General features: G+C 37.4%; 2 protein-coding genes and 1 pseudogene across 2 annotated transcripts; all 3 read left to right on the top strand.

Annotated features, from left to right (window-relative positions):
• Positions 1–384: 384 nt before the first annotated feature.
• On the top strand, positions 385–2,143 carry LOC121998119. Its single transcript, XM_042552875.1, has 5 exons — positions 385–794; positions 887–1,021; positions 1,114–1,375; positions 1,493–1,555; positions 1,659–2,143. The coding sequence occupies exons 1-5, from the start codon at positions 654–656 to the stop codon at positions 1,754–1,756; spliced, it is 699 nt and encodes a 232-aa protein (XP_042408809.1). The 5' UTR covers positions 385–653; the 3' UTR covers positions 1,757–2,143.
• A 3,256-nt stretch (positions 2,144–5,399) lies between these two features.
• LOC121994424 lies at positions 5,400–6,553 on the top strand. The gene has a single exon (XM_042548464.1). The coding sequence runs from the start codon at positions 5,427–5,429 to the stop codon at positions 6,486–6,488; it is 1,062 nt and encodes a 353-aa protein (XP_042404398.1). The 5' UTR covers positions 5,400–5,426; the 3' UTR covers positions 6,489–6,553.
• A 10,903-nt stretch (positions 6,554–17,456) lies between these two features.
• LOC121995349 lies at positions 17,457–19,597 on the top strand (annotated as a pseudogene).
• Positions 19,598–19,663: the final 66 nt, after the last annotated feature.

Raw genomic sequence — 19,663 nt, 5'->3', positions numbered from 1 at the left:
ATATTTAAGATTGAAATACGACTACTTTTTAGATAAACAAATAGGAAAAGTATTGTGATATTATATTTTAGAAGAAAAAAGATTTTTTTATAATAAATCCCTTTTTAAAAATTAGTTGGCATTAAGTAAGAAAAATATTTTCCAATAATTTCATTTTTCGAATTGTGGAGCCCCATAAAATTCAGCAAAATCCAAGCTGTCCCGCCTAATTCATAGTGCGTATGCAATTGATTAATGAAACAACTAATTCATCTAGTTTACTCCACATTGTTATAAAATAATTAATACCGGAAGCACAAATGCGACCTCCGGCTCCTCATTAAGTCGCCGTAATCTATAATTAATCACAATTAGTGTGACAATTTTTTTTCCAGCATTAATCGCAACTAAGTCCTATAAAAAACCCACATCACCATCTCTTTCTCTACGCTCCTCTCTGTCCCGCCTCCGCCATTGATTGCTTCCTCGCATGCTTTTTCGATTTGGGCCCAAAAGTGAAAAGAAGCAGTGGGAGCGGCGGGCGCGGGCGCGCAGAAGAGCTGCTTGCCTTGCCCGCTGCGCTGCGCCTGCCATTATTGTTCCGTGACATTCGAGCAAACACCTGCTCGCTCCGCTACTTGTACCGCCTGCTCTTCCATCTTCAGCTCGGAGCCATGGCAGAGGACCTTCAGCTTCCTTCCGAGCTTCTGGACGATGGATTCTTCCACGGCTTTTTCGTCGGGCAAGAGGAGAAACGGGTTGATGAGAGGGAGGAGACGAGCGATCACTCTTCCCTCGACGACGAAGACGACAAGGTGAGAAATTTGGTGGTGTGTCTTATCCCTCCATAGATTTGAGCTTTATTCCGTGAATCAAGTTTTAATCTTGGCATCTCGCGGTAGCGCAGGTGCTTGATCTACGCAACGAGGCTACGGTAAAGGAGGCGGAGCTCCGGCGATTGAACCAGTACCAGCATCGGCTTCCAAATCAAGCGAGGAACTCTAGCCCCTTGCTCGTCCATCGTCAACTGCAGGCCGTTCGAGTGCGTCTTGATTGATTCCGCACAAATTTATCCCTAAAAATGCTATTTTTTTCTCCACTGGTTCTTCAATTAACGAGCCCTATTTGCCTCAGATCCTCCATCTGAAGCAGCAACAGCTCCGGCAGCAGCAATTATGGGCTGAAAGACAAAGCAAAGCAAAAGGAGCCTGCCACTCCCCTGGCGTTTCTTCTTCCGGGCGTGCTCCGTTTCTAATCCAGCATCAACCCCTTCCTGGATCCGGCATGACAGCCTTCTTCCTTTGCAACTCCGGCGGCGCCAGAAAAGAATCCACTGGCACCGGTGTCTTCCTGCCCCGCACGGCCGGGAGCAAGCCCCAGCCACAAAAGAAATCAGGTAATCCTCATGCACAACACCAACCAACTAGCCTTCCAGGTGTTGGACCTTTGCTCTCTATGAGTTCCTAGCATGAAAAGTCTTACCACCTTACGAGTTACAATTTCTTTGCATCAGCTTGTTCGACAGTGCTTATTCCAGCAAAGGTAGTTCAAGCTCTGAACCTAGCAAATCATCATGGTAACTAAACCATCATCTCTGTGTTTTCTTCCTCTGATAAAACTTAAAAATGCTAATTTTACTCAAGCTGACCACTGTTTCTCACTACTAGATTCGTTTATAGGAAGAGGAACAAACCCTATGAGAAGTCAGAGCCATCCCCAGCCTGGTGATTTCATTAAAACCTCCATGAGCTGCCTTCCCCACGAGTGGACCTATTGACCAACCTCACCGACTCTCTTACAGTCGCTAATTGTGTTCACGTTCAATTTTCAAATAAGCCCGGAACACATATTTAATCATGGAGGAAAACTACCAGTTGTTAGTGGAAGAGGTGTCTGTCCTAAGCAATTCATTATCAATGATTTTCTCATGGAAGGTTGGTGAAGATGTGCTGTTAGGGTAGGATTTATTGTCAATAAGGTCCTCAATTACCTACTTTGGGCCCACGGATTAGCAAAGTCTCTTGGTCGTTGACTTATCGCCTACCATGTATGTATGTAGGTATGAATGATAAGTAGAAAAGAAAAAAAAATGTAATGCAAGTGGTACTGCTTTGTGTTGTGTGATTTGAAGTGATAATAAGAAACATTCAATATCTCCTTCTGTATTGAATAAAAATTCTGTTCTTCATCAGAACATAGCAATGAGTGTTTGCCGGCGCACTGTGTGATTTAGGTGGCCCATGTTGACTTTGATGAGTATCTCTGGTTGAACAAATCCAGTTTGAGGATTTGCAGTTGAACAAACCCACCGGCCAGCTGTGAGGAATATATTCAATCTTTTTAGCTCAACTGCTTTGTCAGTTTCATGGTCTGACGAATTTGTATCTATGATCAAGTCGTGCTCTGCATGTAACAAACAACCCAGGTAGCGGTGTCCATTCGGATGCGGATGGACACCGCTACCTGAATTCGATTTGAATCCCAACTCAATTTAAAAATCTTAAATCTGAATTTGATAATCTAACCAACTCAAATAACTCGATTAGAAATAAAAATCCTTTTTACTATTTTCCTTATATTTCTTTACTTTTAATGTTATTGATATTGATAATCCATTTTAATTTTTAAAATAAAATTTTATTTAATTAAAAAAACACTAAATTTTAAATTTAACTCAAATCCGACCCGATTTTAATACAATCCGAAAATACCTTCAATCCAAATTCAACCCGAATTAGAAAACTCTCAATCCAAACTTAGGGGGCGTTTGATTTAGGGTAATAGGAGTGGGGAATGGGAATAAGAATCATTGATTCTCATTTTTAATATTTGGATTATAGGAATAGGAATACAAATAAGGGAATGAATCCTTGAAATTGGGTAATAACTCATTCCCATGTACCCCCCTTCAATGAGCCATTACCCTATTTTCATCAATCAAAATATTCCCTTATTCCAAAAATACCCTTGACTTAAAACTAAAATTTTCTCCATTAATATCAAATATCAAAATATATTTATTTATTTTTTCTTTCATATCACTTATCTCTCCTTATTCTCTCTCATTATATTTTCTCTCTCATCATACTTTCTCTCTCCTCAATCTCTTCCATCGCACTCTCTTCCTTCTTTTTTTCCTCATCACACTTTCTCTCTCATCACACTTTCTCTTTCCTCAATCTCTCCCATCACACTCTCTTTTTTCCTCAACACACTTTCTCTCTCATCATACTTTCTCTCTCATCAATCTCTCTTATCACACTTACTCATTTTTTCCTCAACACACTTTCTCTCTCATCATACTTTCTCTCTCCTCAATCTCTTCCATCATATTCATCGTTCTCTTTTTCTCTCACCATACTTTCTCTCTCCTCAATCTCTCTCTCCTCATTTTTTCTCACTATATTTTCTCTCTCTTCATCCTCTCCTATCATATTTTCTCTCACATCATATTTTCTCTCATCATGCTCTCTCCAATCACACTCTCTTTTTTCATTTTCTCTCATTACACTTTCTTTCTCTTCATTCTTTCTTATCACACTTTCTCTCTCATAATACTTTCTCTCTCATCATTCTCTTTCATCATATTTTTCTCTCACATTCATCTTTCTCTCACATCTAATTTTTTCTCTTATTTTCCTTTAAGGGTAAAAAAGGAAACTTTGATTTATTCCGATAGAAGATATATAACTAACCAAACATTGCTTTTAAGAGTGATATTCATGCTCATACCCATTCTCATTCCACAATACAATGATTCTCATTCCTATTCCTAGGAAAGAACCAAACGCCCTCTTAATATTTTTCTAATCAAGTTGGGCTGGGTTCATTTTTGACACATGAACATAGGCACCCCTGAGGGCCATTTGATAATAATAAAAAATTTGAGGGCCATCATAAAAAATACTTGAAAATTGCTTAGGGTGCTGCAATGAAAATTTTTCTCTAAATTTATTCGCAAGTTTGTCCCTCTCCATGTGGGCTTCTTGACCAGCCATGCAGGCCCAACTCTCATGGCCTGCCAATTTGAGGAAAATTATGATTTGTTTATTTATGAAAATAAAATTGGACTTTGATATTTTAGTAGTAAAAGATTACGTTCATTTCAAACACGTTTGCACTTTATAAATTACGATATTGCCAGCTTAGATTTGATATTTGAAATAACATGTGATAACGAAAGTAAGCATTGAAGTATTTTTTTTAAAAAAAAATAAACTGCCAAAATAATCATATGAGTTCAGTTCAATTGTTGTTAAATGGCTATTGAATGTAAATTTATGTGGATGTCGGTTGTGTGTAAATCAATTTGGACTATAATTAGAATACTTAAATGCTTAAGTAAATATAATAAAGTCTACAATGCCCTTGTCTTTGTATTGGAGAATAAATGGAAACATTTGAGTAGTTGGCTCAGGGCCCCACTCCTACTCTAATAAAACCACAACAAACATCATTAAGGCCGGGTTTTTCTGTTGACATGTAAGTTGGAGAATGCTAAGAGTACTAATTTAATAAAGGCGGCTATCGATTAGAATGGTCTATAATTATTGATTTAATAGTGTAATTTTCACAATATTAAACATTTTATTACTAACAGCTACTTAGTTTAACGGTAAAAAGTTGTTTCTAAAAGGTTTAAATTAAAAATTAAAAGTTGAACTAATTTTGGACATCAACATTGATTCGTTTACGAACACTGAAATCACCGAAGGAGATGCATCACCAAATATTTAAGAACCATAAAAATATAATAAAAGCATCATTAATGGTTGGAAAACAAAAAAAGTTGCCGCTCTTTATGTTTTTCATTGATCGAATTTGGTTTCTATTAAATAAAAAAAGAAATAGATTTAGAAATTATGTTTAGGGCTGTAAATGAACCGAGTCGAATCGAACTTTGGGATGTTCAAACTTGTTTGATAAGATAATCGAGCCGAACCAAGCCAAACTTAAAATGAAATAAGCTTTTAAAACGAGTGTTCAAGCTTGGCTTGGTTTATTTTCTATGAGCTTGAGCTTGTTTAAAACTTGGTTTGAGCTTGGTTCGTTTAAATGTTATCAAGCTCTCAATTCGAGCTTGACTTGAGCTTGACTTGAGCTTGGTTCGTTTAGATGCTATCAATTTCTCAATTCAAGCTTATTTCATTATTTGAAAATTTTAATTGTTTGATTGATTATTAAAATTGATAATTTAAATTTATTTATTTATTTTATTTTATTTTAATTTTTATTTAACATATTGAAAATAATTTTATTAATAAATATATTTCGTGTACATAAACAAGTTCTTACCGCTCGCTTGGTTAAAGGTCATTAATTACTTAACTTTATGTATAATTTATTTGTCACGAAAATTACTCTGTTGCCATCCTCCAATCATTATATTCGACTGATCTCCTTCTTCGATGCTCGACCTTTGTATTCTCATCGCTGGCCATGTCGAAATGACGACGGCAACTTCCTGCTTCAACCCTTTCCTTTACTTCTTTGCCCTCCTCTTAGTCCATCTCGCCTGCTTCTTCTTCCCCCCCTCCGGAGGAGAACAACAGGAACCATCGCAGTTCAACCGGAGGAGGGCGAGGAGGGCTGCCCCCTCTTCTCTCTTGAAAGCCTCAACCTCAGCTCCGGCGAAGACCCCGGTGAAGTATTCTATATCTCTCCGGTCCTGCCTTGCACAAGGCCTCTGCTTTCTTACGCCAAAGAACAAGGAACCGGAGCAGAGGAAAACAGAGGCCGCCGCCGCCGTCGTTTTAGACCATGAGTACCGTTACACCTCTAGGTTCAACATGTACTCGTGTCCAGATTGCGACGAGGACTTCCGTATTCCCCAGCTCCTAGACCTCCACCGCTCCACCAAGCACTCCTTCTCCGACCTCAGTTGCAGCGACCCCGGCTACAATGTCGTCCGCATCATCTTCTTCGCAGGGTGGAAAGGCCGCGGTCCGGTCGCGGTCCACCGCCTCCTCAAGATCCACCACTCGGGTCGGACCCTCGCCCGGTTCGAGGAGTACCGTGCTGCAGTCCGGAGCAGGGCCGAGACTATTGTTGTTGGCGGCGGAGGGGGCGAAGAACGGTGCGTCGCGGACGGGAACGAGCGGCTTGGATTCTACAGCACGACGTGCCTGTGCGGCCTAGGGGGAGGCGCGTGCGGGGTCGGGCGGTGCGAAGCCTGCCCGGTGGTGCGGCGAGGCAGCTTCGCGGGGAAGAGTGGCCGGGAGCTGGGGGTGATGGCGACGCACGCCACCGGGTGGGGCGCGCACGTGGCACCGGCGGCGAGGGAGATGCGGCAGGCGGGGGAGCGCAAGGTGATTGTGATGTGCCGCGTGGTGGCCGGGAGGGTTGCCCACGGGGCAGCTGCGGCGGAGAAGAAGGCCGCGGTGGCGGAGGGGTTCGATTCGGTAATCCCGGGGTGCAGAAGCGTCGCCGGCGGCGAGGAGGATGAGTTGTTGTTGGTGTTTAGTCCTAAAGCACTGTTGCCGTGCTTCGTCATCATTTACACCGCATGAGCGATACGCTCCGTTTGCTTTACTTCGCTCTTCCGTTTACTTGGATAGACATATAACCAAATAAAAAAAAGATTACGTTTACATGGGTAACCGGGTATAGAATTCTGATATCCTGCGCGTCGCACAGTGCGCGACTGTGCGCGCGCAGGATATCAGCGTGTTTCTATTTTTTTTTATTTTTTTAAAATTTTTAAAAAGTATTATTTCTTTAAATATAAATCTTAAATATATTATTATATTCTATAAACATATTATTATACCGGAAAATGTCTAATTTTTTATTTTAATTTTTTTTATTAAAAGTCAAAGGAGGTTAAAGGGGTGGAAGTTAAGATAGTCAATACGTAAATCAATCGACGTTCAAGAGAGGCAATGTGTAAAAATCGACCCGAGCGACTACCCGCTCGGCCAGACAACAGAGTTGAATGAGTGTAGAGTTCAACTTCGATCGAGCGACTATCCTATTAACCTAACAATAGTCTACGGTCCCACTCAGCCTGACAACAATCTTCGGCCCAGCTCAACCTGACAACAGTATCTGAATATTTTTAAAAATTTTACATCTAGGTTCAGATTTTTCAATCTTATTATAGTGTTCAGTAAAAATAAAAATTAAAAATTAAAAATTAAAAAATTAAAAAAATAAAAAAATTAGACATTTACCGATATAATAATATGTTTATAGAATATAATAATATATTTAAGATTTATATTTAAAGAAATAATACTTTTTAAAAATAAAAAAAATTTAAAAAAAAGGAAGACGCTGATATCCTCTGTGCGCGTAGTCGTGCACTGTGCGACGCGTAGGATATCTAAATTGTATATATATATATATAGAGAGAGAGAGAGAGAGATGCTTCGCTACGAACCAAAGCTTGTGGACTGCTATGGACCGCCTTTGTGGCAAGTCCACGATATGCGTTTTTTATTTACCTCTCGCCACGAACGACTGACTCTCCTTCTTCATCCTTGTGCCCTAGCTCAAGATTCTCCTTGCCATAGTCACACACTCGTGATTCTCCTCGTCGCACACTCCCTTACTCCCGGTCCTCCCGGTGAGCCTAGACTTGCGGTGACAAACTAACTGAGGCGTCGCCCAGACGTGCAATGATAAGCTAACAAAGGTGCCGCCTAGACTCGTGATCCTCCTCGCCTCACTCACGATCCTCCCTCCTGCAGCCGCCCTCACTCGCTCGACTCCTCGCCGCAGAGACCCCCTCGTCAAGACAAGCTCTCATAGGCACGGTGAAGAGTGGAACCCCCTGCAGAAGCTCTTCGATCTGAAGCCCTATCCCTCGCCTCACTCGCGATTCTCCTTGTCGCAACCGCCCTCACTCGCGAGACTCCTCATCCCCTCGTGAATCGCCGAGACAAGCTCCCACAGGCGCTGCAAGGAGTGGAACCCCTGCAGAATCTTTTCGATCTGAAGCCTTAACTTGCGGCCCTCCTCTCTGCCGTCATCCTCACTAGCTCGTGTGACTCCTCGCAGTGACAGATTCTCACAGGCATTACAAAGCTAGGTTCCACAATCGTCCTCATCCCTTCGTTGCCAGTAAAAGCTTATTTTCTATATATCAGTTTTGCATTTGTGTTATACTAGCATAATAAAGTCTGAATTCTTATTTCTAATTGATCAAGAAATGTATTTTTCCGCATTCTGTTTGGACATGTGTAGTGATGAACAGGATAGATCGCAATATAAAATTCTTTTGTTGTTGATTGATAGATTTCTTTAGATATAAGAGTATGCTAAAATTCCCTCTCTCATTTCTTGATAAATTGCAAGATTTTGTTGAATCTCGTTAGTTGTTCCTATGATTTGAATTCAAATCGCTTTTTTTCACATTATCTACAATAATCCCAATTGTTTGCTAAAAAGCCAACTAAACTGACTTATTGCTGAAGCTAATTTCGTGTAATTATTACTTAGTTTTGAAAATTAACTTATAATCGGATTTGTTTATGTTTTTATTACAAATTTCATCATATTGTTTACAATAATGTTTACGATCAAATTTATTTATGTTTCGGTTGCAAATTTCATCATATTGTTACAATAGTTTTATTATTACAATAGTATTTCTGTTTTACATTATCTACAATAAGTTGTACTCTTTATTTATTTATCTAATTACCTATTGTCAATTATAATATGAGGATGCCCAGAAATAGAAGAAAAATAGAGTTGATGATCAGAAATACATTCTCTAAGTTGTAGATGATCGAAAGCCAAAAATTGGAATGAAATTCTCATCACTAGAAGAGGCATATTTATTCTATAACCAATATGCACGAGAAGTTGGGTTTTATTCAAGGATGCACACGAGCAAGAAAAATAAGATGATAAATGAAGTAACATGGAAACAAATTGTATGCTTTAAAGAAGGGCATACAGATCTAATGTGATGGAATAAATATACAAAAGATGATCAACTCACAAAAGAAAGAGCACGTGGCATAGTTAGAACGGATTGTAAATCAAATATTACATTTGTCAAGAAACAAACTAGACCTAATTGGGCTATTAGTAACTTTATAGAAATCCATAATCATCCACTCTTGACTCCGTCAAAGGTGCATTTGCTATGCTCACATCATAATATTTCGGCAGTAAAGGAAATATTAACAAAACAGTTTTCAGATGTCAATGTACAAACTTGTCAACAAATGCAAATATTGGAGATAGAGTAAGGAGGGCCTGAGAGGGTAGGTTGCACAGAAAAAGATATTAGAAACTTTGAGAGAAATCTAAGAGATAAACAAAAGGGTATTAATGTTGAAACACCGATCGAGTTTTTTACATCTGAGCAAGAGAATAATTATGCTTTTTTCTTTGATTATGAGACTGATTCAGATAACAGATTTATTAGGTGTTTTTGGGCTGATCATATATCTAGGCGGGTATATAGTGTATTTGGTAATGTAGTTATATTTGATACAATATACAGCACCAACAAATACGGCTTGATTTTAGTACCTTTTATAGAAGTTAATCATCATCATCAGACAATTATTTTTGGTTGTGAGTTTCTAAATGATGAGAAAATTGAATCTTTTTGTTTGGTTGTTTAAGAAATTCAGAGAAGTCATGCCTAAAGGTCAACCAAATGTTATCATCATTGATCAGGATCCTGCTATGACAAAAGTAATTGCACCAGTTTTTCCTCAAATTGTGCATCTATTGGTGCAATATTCCCTAGGTCAAGGTTGACCTGGTTGACTAAGCTTGAGATGACTCAAGCTTGAGTCTTGATGTTTGAGTTTTGATGTTTGATAATACATGGAGATTGCAGGTGCAATCGTTCATTTGGGGAGATTGTTGGTACAATTCTCCTTTGGTCAAGGTTGGCCAGTTAGATATGAAGAAGAGTCAAGTAGGTCAAGACTGATTGGATACTTGACTGAGAAGTCCTGGTGAGTGAAGCCAGACAGTTGAAAAATCCTGGTGAGTGAAGCCAGGTGAAAGATCTAGTGAGTGAAACTAAGCAGAAGAGAAGTCCTGATGAGTGAAGCTAGGCAGTTGGAAAATCCTGGTGAGTGAAGTCAGGTGAAAGACCTAATGAGTGAAGCTAGACAATATGAAAATCCTAGTGAGTGAAGTTAGGTGAAAGTCCTGGTGAGTAAAGCCAGGTAGATGGGAAACCCTAGTGAGTGAAGTTAGGTGAAAGCCCTGGTGAGTGAAGCCAGGCAGATGGGAAGTCCTAGTGAGTGAAGCTAGGCGGAAGGGAAGTCCTGGTGAGTGAAGCCAGACACGTGGAAATTCAGGTGGGTCAAGGTTGACCGGACACCTGGTATTGAGAAGTCCAAGTAAAAAGGTTTGACCGAATACTTGGCACGAGGAGAAAAGTCTAAGTGGGACAAAGGGATTAACCGGATACTTATCTTGGTGAGGAAGTCCTAGCATGTTGAGGGTGATCGGATGCTAGGCATGATGTTCCAACAGATCATGGTTGACCGGATGTTGGTTCTAGAGACTTTAGACTTGATTTGGCAAGTCACTAATGGGCCAAATCGATCAATCGATCGATTGACTCATGCCCAATCGATCGGTTGATCGATTGGGTGAGGTGTCGTGACAAAAGCTTCTCCCAATCGATCCACTCATCGATTGGAGGAGCATCGCGATCGCACAAAAGCTACTCACAATTGATCACACGATCCAATCGATCGGGCGATCGATTGGAGTGTTGAAAAATTGTGGGACATGTTGAATCGATTAGACAATCTATTTAAATGATTTCCAAGAGCACAGAGGCACTCTGGATCGATCGATCGATCGATTCAAAGCCTCCCCAATCGATTGGGAGCAATTCAATTGATTGGGATCTAACCGTTGGCGCTAGATAAAGTCGTTTCAAGCGTTTTCTTCAGTAGACTTTCGCCCGATTCTTTTCTGATCCACACAGCGATTTCTCCACAGCTCACAACCAGTTCTTGGAGGCTCTTGGAAACAAGTGTTGGTGCACTTCCAAGGTTCAAGAGGCAACAACACGCAAGAAGAAAGGCAAGCTAGGGTTTCTACCGTGTAAATCTTGTAAGGTTTACTATTGTATCAGCTTATATTTTGTTCTTCTTATATATCTTTGTGTGTGAGTTCTGTACAGGCTTCTCCGCCTTCGGTAGTTACCATAAAAAAGTGTTTTCATAGTGGAGAGTGTGTGTCGTGTGTGGATCCTTGGATTAGTCACCTCTTCTTGAGATGGATACCAAGTAAATCCTTCGTGTTAGCATTGTATTTTTGTTTCTTGTATTTTTCGTTGCTTATCATCACTAAGAAGCAAGACGACGAGCGCACGAAGAGGTTTTCACCCCCGCCCCCCTAGCACATTTCGACCCTAACAACATCGATATTGTTTGTGGCACATATTGAACAAATTATTATGGTTGATTTGTAGCTAGAGAGAAGTGAATAGCTCGTCGCGCTTCGTTGGCTTGCTTCGTGATGATGATATTCAGCAGATAGAACTCGAAACAACACTCACAACGCTAACACAAAGGATTACTTGATATCCACCTCAAGAAGAGATGACTAATCCAAGAATTCACACACAACACGCTCTCCACTATGAAAAAATACTCCTTCTCGGTAACTACCGGAGGTGAAGAAACCTTGTACAATACTCACACAACAAGATACAACGCACACAAGAAGAAAATACATGAATGCAAAGTAAAAGCCTCTTCTTGCTTGACCTTATTGATGTAGATCACCTCTTGAACCTTGGAAGTGCAACAACACTTGTCCCCAAGAGCGTCCAAGAACTGGTGGAGAGTGTCAAAGAAGATCGCGTGCTTGAAGAAGGCTCGAGCGAAAGAACTGGTGGAGAGTGTCGGAGCAGAGCTTGCACGTGTAACAGAATGAAGCACAACAACAAATGACTTGAATATCATAATTATAATCAGCTCGAATCCCAAGTCCTTTTATAACTCTCGTTCAGTCAACGAAAAAACTTTTTCATCGACTGATCCTTTCTGTCAACTGAATGATCTATCCATCGACTAATCTATGATATTTCCTTGTGTGGTGTGATCCAATCTGTGTAATCCCAGAAATCAAGTAGTTCCGTTAACTAATCCACCTGATCGGTCGAATGGACCTCAGCCCTTCCTTGTTTGCTTTGATTCGTTCCAGATCCTTAAATCAAGTTGTTATGTCGACTGAACCACTTGATCCATCGACTAAACAGAGTTATCCGTTGTGTGCTCTAATCTGATCCATTGTATGAGCCTTATCCGTTGACTGAACACTCTATTTGGTCAACTACACAATCTGTGGATCCATCGACTGAACCTTAATTTCAATCGACGAAACGCCTGTAAAACAGAGTTAGAACATTTTATCCTGGAAGACAAGGTTTGAACAAATATTGCATTTACCCTGCACAACAAGAGACCAGATCTCCTGGTCCACATTTTTGTGGACTAGGGGATGGACCACATGAAATTGCAGCAGGATCGTAGCGGCGATCCTACCGTAATTGATTGCAATCCCTCCATGGGTTCACCGTCCCCCAAATTATAATTTGGGTCGGGACGAGTGGTCGGAGACCGCACGAAGGTCACCGGTGTGGGCAAGTGACAAGGTTGCTGGTCGCCGAGCGGAGGGTGGCCTTGGATGGCCGAAGGCCACCCGCCCCAACCCAAACTATAACTTGGGAGACGATGAAGCCAAGGAAGAATCACAATCAATTGTGGTCGAATCGTCATCACGATCCGACCGCAATTCCATGTTGTCCATCCCCTGGTCCACAAAAATGTGGACCAGGAGATCTCCCCCACAAAACAAGGTTAGAATAAATATATGCATGATAATGATAGTTAAGAATGTCTAGATCTCAACTTAGAAATCTTCTAAGTTTTTCAGTTGGATCAACGCCTAAGGTTTGTCCCTACTAGGACACAACCTCACTACACTCACTCCAGGAGCTTACCTCAACTCACTTGCCAAGCATTTGATCCTCTAGGCCTATTTGGATTTTCTCTATTCAGTGTTTGATCGCCTATTTCACTAAGACTTTTCCTATAATATTAAATTAGCACAACAAGAATATTCACTCCTCCAAGACATTCTCCTAACTTCACTCACTAGGACCTAGTTTTACTCACTAGAGTCTCGTTTCACTCACTAGGACCACTGACTGACTTCACTCACCAGGATTTTCACTACCTAGTTTTACTCATTAGAGCCTAGTTTCACTCACTAGGGTTGTCACCACCTAGCTTCATTCACTAGAGTTTAGTTTCACTCACTAAAACTTTTTCCACCTAGCTTCACTCACTCGGGCCTAGTTTCACTCACTAGTACTTTTCGCTACCTAACTTTACTCACTAGGGCTTTTCCAATTTGCTTAGAGTTCGCTCCTTCAAGACTTCTCATTACCCTTGCAGTCATTCGGTAGACTACACACCTGACAAGGTCAATCTTGACCAAGTTCCATGAAACATATTATTAAATGAACATCAAACTCTAAAGGTCGATGACACCAACAATCTCTCCCTTTTTAATCATTGACAATATGTTTAAGTTAAGCTAAGTATATAACCCAACTTATCAAGTCTAATGCAATTAGGGTTTCTAACTTAAATCATTCTTCTCCCCCTTTAACCTACATTAAAAATATACTAACTATTTAAATTCTAAGGGATTCCTTTATTTTGCACTAATAATACTTGTAAAATGACATCTTCCTTACCGTTTGAAAGACAAATTAGAGTTTTTAATTTTTCAATTTCATTTTAAAAGAAACATAAAAACAAATTTCAAAGTGATTTTAAATAATTTTCTAGGTACTTTTCAAAATTTTCCTTTTGTTGAAAACATATATTTTCAAAATGTTCTAAAAATAGATTTTCAAAGAATTTTACCTAGTAATTTTAAAAATGCGATTTAAACTGAAATATTTCCAAAGATATTTTAAAAATACTTAATTTTTCATATGAATTTACATAATTTTTCAAAATGATTTCTAAAGCATGATTTTGAAAAAAAATCAAAAGAAATTTGATAAAAAATTTCAAACTCCTTTTAACGATATATTTTTTAAAAAACATATTTTAAACATATTTTATTTTTAAATTTTTTTAATGTGTTTTTCAATAGGATCTTCCCCAATAAATCTATGTTCTTTAAACTCATAATAAATTTAAAAGTTTTCAAAAACATGTTCTAAAACATTTTCCTTTTAATTTTTCTAGCATCTCATTCATTCAAAAACCTTTTCTAAAATATTTTCCATTTAATTTCTCTAGCGTCTCACCCATTCTAAGTGATCAAATAAGGAGAACCTTATGATTGTGTGAGATGGTTTATTTAATTGAAATTTTTAGATTAAATTTAATTGAGTAAGTAAATTTTAATTAAGTTAAATCTTATTAATTAATTATGGAGTAATTTAAATTAATTGAGAATTCATTATTCATTATTCAATTAATTTAAGTTAAACATGATTAATTAGGTTAAAATTAAGCTTAAGTTCAAATTAATTAAGTTAATGTAATTTTGGATTAAATTTATTAATTGAGTTTAAGTTAATTTTGACCCAGTTCCATTAAATATATTGTATCAAAAGTCTAAAGGTTGATTGCACTAATTCTCTATGAAGTCAAGAGAAATATTTTCTCATGTGGCTGTATATTCAATTTTTTAATTACCTTTCTACAAATAGCTATGGGACCGATCGTGTAGAACTCCTGAGTCAACATATGACCTTTTTGTTGTAGCCCCAGACTACAGTGTAATGACAAAATGTTTTCATAGTTAATCAAATATTTATGGGTCAATTCTTAGTTGTGGTACATTGCAGATTAATTTTCTCCATGGGAAGATAACTCTAGGATGCTAAGTGCGGAGCGATGTATTATTTGTATCTTCAGATTTATTTTAATAGATAGTGAAAAATTTATATGAACTGAATCAATTTCAAGAGATGCAAACGTGGGTTAAAAATATATATATATAAATTGTAACCCTCCGGGAGCAATGCGATGGTAACAAGAATTCGAAACTCACAATTATATATAAAAAAATACAAATGGTAACAGCTGGCAAATACAATTATAGCCACTATACTAATATTAAAAAATATTTTAAATTAAATTTAAGTGATTTTAATTATATTCAAATTATTTTGATTATATTCATAAGCTAATAATGTTTACCGTCCTACAGGGGATTCTCTCAAAAGCGCGCGGATAAATAAAAATATTAGTCATTTGAATACATCTTCATGTAATACTTTTTAAATTTATTTAATTAGTGATCGATGGAAAATTTTATAAGATTAGATCAATCATCTTCAGAATTAATTGATTTGAAACACTAAATTACTAAAGTAAAAAAATTTATTTATATACGTTTCATTCCACTCCACTCCATCGCATATTTTATTTCTCAAAATTATACTCATGGTAGACTCTATAAACCCATAATTACTATAATATAAACATTTTAATTCTAATCAATACTAGATCATATTATAGAACTATAGCTACTATAATATAGATATTTTGGTCAATTTTAATCAATATTATATTATATTAATTTTACGACTCTAAACAATATTAATAATATTGTTTTGTAGTAATTATAGTTTATAACTCTTCTAATATGAACATCTCATTTATAGCTAATGCATATCATAACTACTACTCATTAATACTAATTAATATTATGTTATACTAACTATGAAATCATAGCACTAACAAATAGCTTCAAAAAATTAAGATCAATTTTGAAAAATAAAATATAAAAAGATGAAATGGGATGAGGCTGCGCGTCCTTTCAATAAAAAAAATTTAAAAAATGTCACTTTGACATTTAAAAAATTAGATTTTTATCCGATAAAAATATATTTGATCATATATTTTCTAATTTTTCTAACATAAAAATACTTTGACCACCCAATTAATTTATATCTTTTAATAGAATTTTTTTATCAAATCTTCTGATCTTATGTAATGAGGTAGACTGTCTGATTCTATATGTCATCCCTCGACTAAATCCAATCGGCCCGCAGCCGGCCCGGCCCGGCCCATCAAATTTTTGAGAGTAGAATTTCTCTACTTTGGGGGCGAGTGGTGCTCAATATTAATTTAATTAAAGACATTAAAAGTGGTGATTGATTGGAAGGATGACAAGCAGATGGAAGAAGGTTGTGGAAACCTTTGACTACCTAACTTGTCACATTATTTTTAGGCTACTTTTAATTAGGTGTAATGTAATGTAATGTAATGTAAAATAATTAAATTTGTAATGTAAAATAATATTGATTATATTATTATATTTGGTAATATAATGTATGTAATTTTTTATTACATACATTCTTTTGTTTAGTATCAATTATTTTTTATAAGAAATGTAATTCATATTATTATAAACTGATAAAAATATCCTGCGACTTCTACCGACGGCCGCTGCACCTCTGTTGGAGCTTGCTGCCGTCGGCGGCCGACGATCGACGACGGTCGACGGTGGCCGACGACGGCGACGACGATGGCTGACGACCGGTGGCGGTGGTCGGCGGCGGCCGACGATCGACATTCAAATTTTGATTAAACAGTGACCTTGTTATGTAATCGGATTACATAGTATTTGCTTTGTAATCCAGATTACAAAAACTTCACTACCTTTTGTAATCGAGATTACATTTCATTACAGGTTTAAAGTTAAAACAAACAAAATAAACCGGTCGGAGTGGATAAAGTATCGTACGGTGGAAGCTTCCACCGTCACATCCGGGATATGTTCGGACGATTACGGAATAACGCCAGGCATGCTTTTTTAACACGACCTATTGAGGTATGTTTGGGGAAGCGTGCACGCATCGAGAAGCGTGCTGGCGTCTCCCCGAGGTCCTATATAAAGACCCCCAGACTTCGACGGAGGTATGCATTTTCTCATCACTGTAGCCACAGTAACACTGCTTGTTCTTCTTCTTCTTCGCTGCCTGACTTGAGCGTCGGAGGGTCGTCGTCAGGAAACCCCTCTTGGCTCGGCTTCTTTGTAGGTCCGTCGGAGATCCACATCACCAGTCGAAGACAGCGGAGAGCACCAGGTCTCCAGCGTCAATCGACTCAGCGCTCGGACAGGATCAGAGTCTTTTATAATCTAACGATTTTGGTTTAAATTATTCCTTCTAAATTTCTAGAGATCACAGAACTTATGAACTCTCGAAACTTGTCTAAAGAGATTCATCACTTCCAACCTGAAACTCTATTGGTTATGGGGTTTGGGGTTTTGTCGACATTGCAGCAATTGTTCTTTGAAGTTGTTTTATTAAGTGAATACTTGCGAATTCTCTGTAGGGCTCTAAACGAGTCAAGCTGAGCTAAATTTTATGGTATTTAATTTTATTTGATAAAGTAATAGAATAAGTCAAATTGAGTTTAAAATGAACCAAGATACTTGATGTTCAAACTTGATTCTTTTTTAAAGTTTAAGGGGGTATTTAGTTGGATGGTATGAAAATGGGGAATGGAAAAGGAATGAAATATTGGTACTTGGTTTGGGTAATTAGTGGTGAGCCCCACGGATTCATTCCCCCAAGTATAGGAATGGGCCATTACTTAGTAAAAGAGGGAGTATAGAAACCTTTCCATTCTCATTCTCCACCTCTATCATTCTCATTCTCATTCTCATTCTCATTTTCATTCTCATTCTCATTCCCTTTTGGAAACCAAGCGCACCTTAAATTTTATTTAAGTTTGGTTTCAATTTGATTCGTTTACATGTTATTGAGTTCTCAATACCAGATTGTTTGATTATTTAAAACTTTTATATTTTTAAACTTTTTTATTAGTTGTTGAGTTTGATAATATAAGCTTGTGTATTCATTTTAATATGTTTTTTTATTTTCTATGTTAATAAAAATTTTATTAATGAATATGATTTATAAATTTTATTGATAAGCATTATTCATTCATTTATAAATATTAATAAGTTGAATACAAATATATTCTAAGTTTGTTCATTTAAACTAAGAGTTGTTCAAGTTTATTCATTTAAGTGATCTTATGTATATTGAACGAATATAAATAAATTTTTATCTAATCCAACATAAAACTTATTTATGATTATTTAATTCATTTATAGTCCTAATTTTGTCACTTCCTCTTTCTTATTTGGCTTGCTTTGGGAATGTTCATAAGCAGAGGATGCACCGAAAGAACAAGGCTCAGGGGGTTCAATTGAAAGAGGTAAGAACTTTGTGCTGTTCATCCTACAGCACAATACTTGCTACTGAAAAGATATATGAACAAATTCAGTATTGTTTCTTCTTTTCAGATGCAGTTCTCTCGAGGCTTGCTACTGAAAAGAAGTTGTCTTTGATCAAGGCTTGGGAGGATAATGAGAAGACGAAAACAGAGAATAAGTGAGTATTGTCAATTATAAAGAATTAGGATTCATCGGTGTTGTCATTGAAATGGAAGAGATGAATCTAGTAATGCTTCTTTAAGTTTTTGGACCATGTCAAAGTTTGGCTTGCATGGATTCACCAAAGCATACTGAGGTAACCTTGTGACATCAAATGGAGAAGGGCAAAAATAAAAAGGTAAACAGTCAAAAGAGTCCACTTTTTTTAAATCAAAAATATCCTTTATTTTAGTGTTGTTGTAGCAACTAGTAAAAAATTAATTATTTCAATTTAATCAAAATTATTATACATAAAATATTATTATATTAAAATATTCTTTACTTAGTCAAAATTGCTTAAGTTTTATTAAAATTGCTTTAAAATAGTTGTAACAAATAGCTGCTATATAGTTGTAATTGAATTCTAAATTTTAAAATCTTGAACCCTAAATCTTGAATAATTTTGTATCAAAATACTCTTTATCAATTTTGTTAAAATTATTTAAAATTCATCAAAATCATTTTAAAATAGTTATAACATCTTTAAGTACTTGTTACAATATTATAATAGTATTATATTAATTGTTACATATTATAGCAATGAGTTGTTTCTTGCCACAAAAGCACTAGAAATAATATAGCAGCTACTACAAGAATGCTAAAGATATTCTTAGGATAAAATATACGGTGGAGCACTCATTTGACGATTTTTACAAAATAGACGTCTATTTGATGATTCGTTAAATGTTGAATGCCCTTTTGATTTTTCCCCAATGGAGAATTGGTGGTTAACTTCCTTGCACAATGCATGTTTGTTGTAAGAAAAACCTAATGTCCGGTTGATTCGAGAAGGTTTACGGATGGTCCTCGCATTGTTGATCAGGGCAGTGAAGAAGCTATCGACCATTGCTGGATGGGAGAACTCTAGGGAGGCTGCTGTGGAGGCTGAGTTCAAAAGGAAAGAGGTGTGCTACTCCTTCCCTGTAGTAGCTAGCTATCAAATGATGTTGAACCTGAGCAAGTTACATGTGCAGGACGAATTGGAAAAGCAAAGGCAGAATTCACATAGAAGGTGAAGAACAAAATCGCATTGCTTCACAAGACAGCAGAAGAGAAGAGGGCAATCGTAGCAGCTAGGCATGGAGAAGAGATTTTTAGGGCAGAGGAGCTCGCGACCAAGCACCGTGCCACAGGGCTAGTGCCAAAGAAGCTTCTTGGTTGCTTTGGCACTTAAAGTTTACTACCGAGAGCAAAAGTGAAGGTGAGTAAACACAAGTTTGATCCTGCTTGTATGGTGTGCTCTTAGACGTCATGTGTGAAG

The sequence above is a fragment of the Zingiber officinale genome, chromosome 6A, assembly GCF_018446385.1.
Source record: "Zingiber officinale cultivar Zhangliang chromosome 6A, Zo_v1.1, whole genome shotgun sequence".
NCBI classification, from domain to species: Eukaryota; Viridiplantae; Streptophyta; class Magnoliopsida; order Zingiberales; family Zingiberaceae; genus Zingiber; species Zingiber officinale.
This window is presented reverse-complemented; position numbering and strand designations above follow the sequence as displayed.

Bases quoted from the DNA above. Each gene is read 5' to 3' on its own strand.
- LOC121998119 (XM_042552875.1), top strand. From the start codon at position 654: ATGGCAGAGGACCTTCAGCTTCCTTCCGAGCTTCTGGACGATGGATTC. The intron at 1,376-1,492 runs GTAATCCTCATG...TCTTTGCATCAG, and splicing joins CCAGCCACAAAAGAAATCAG to CTTGTTCGACAGTGCTTATT. The intron at 1,556-1,658 runs GTAACTAAACCA...ATTCGTTTATAG, and splicing joins GAACCTAGCAAATCATCATG to GAAGAGGAACAAACCCTATG.
- LOC121994424 (XM_042548464.1), top strand. From the start codon at position 5,427: ATGACGACGGCAACTTCCTGCTTCAACCCTTTCCTTTACTTCTTTGCC.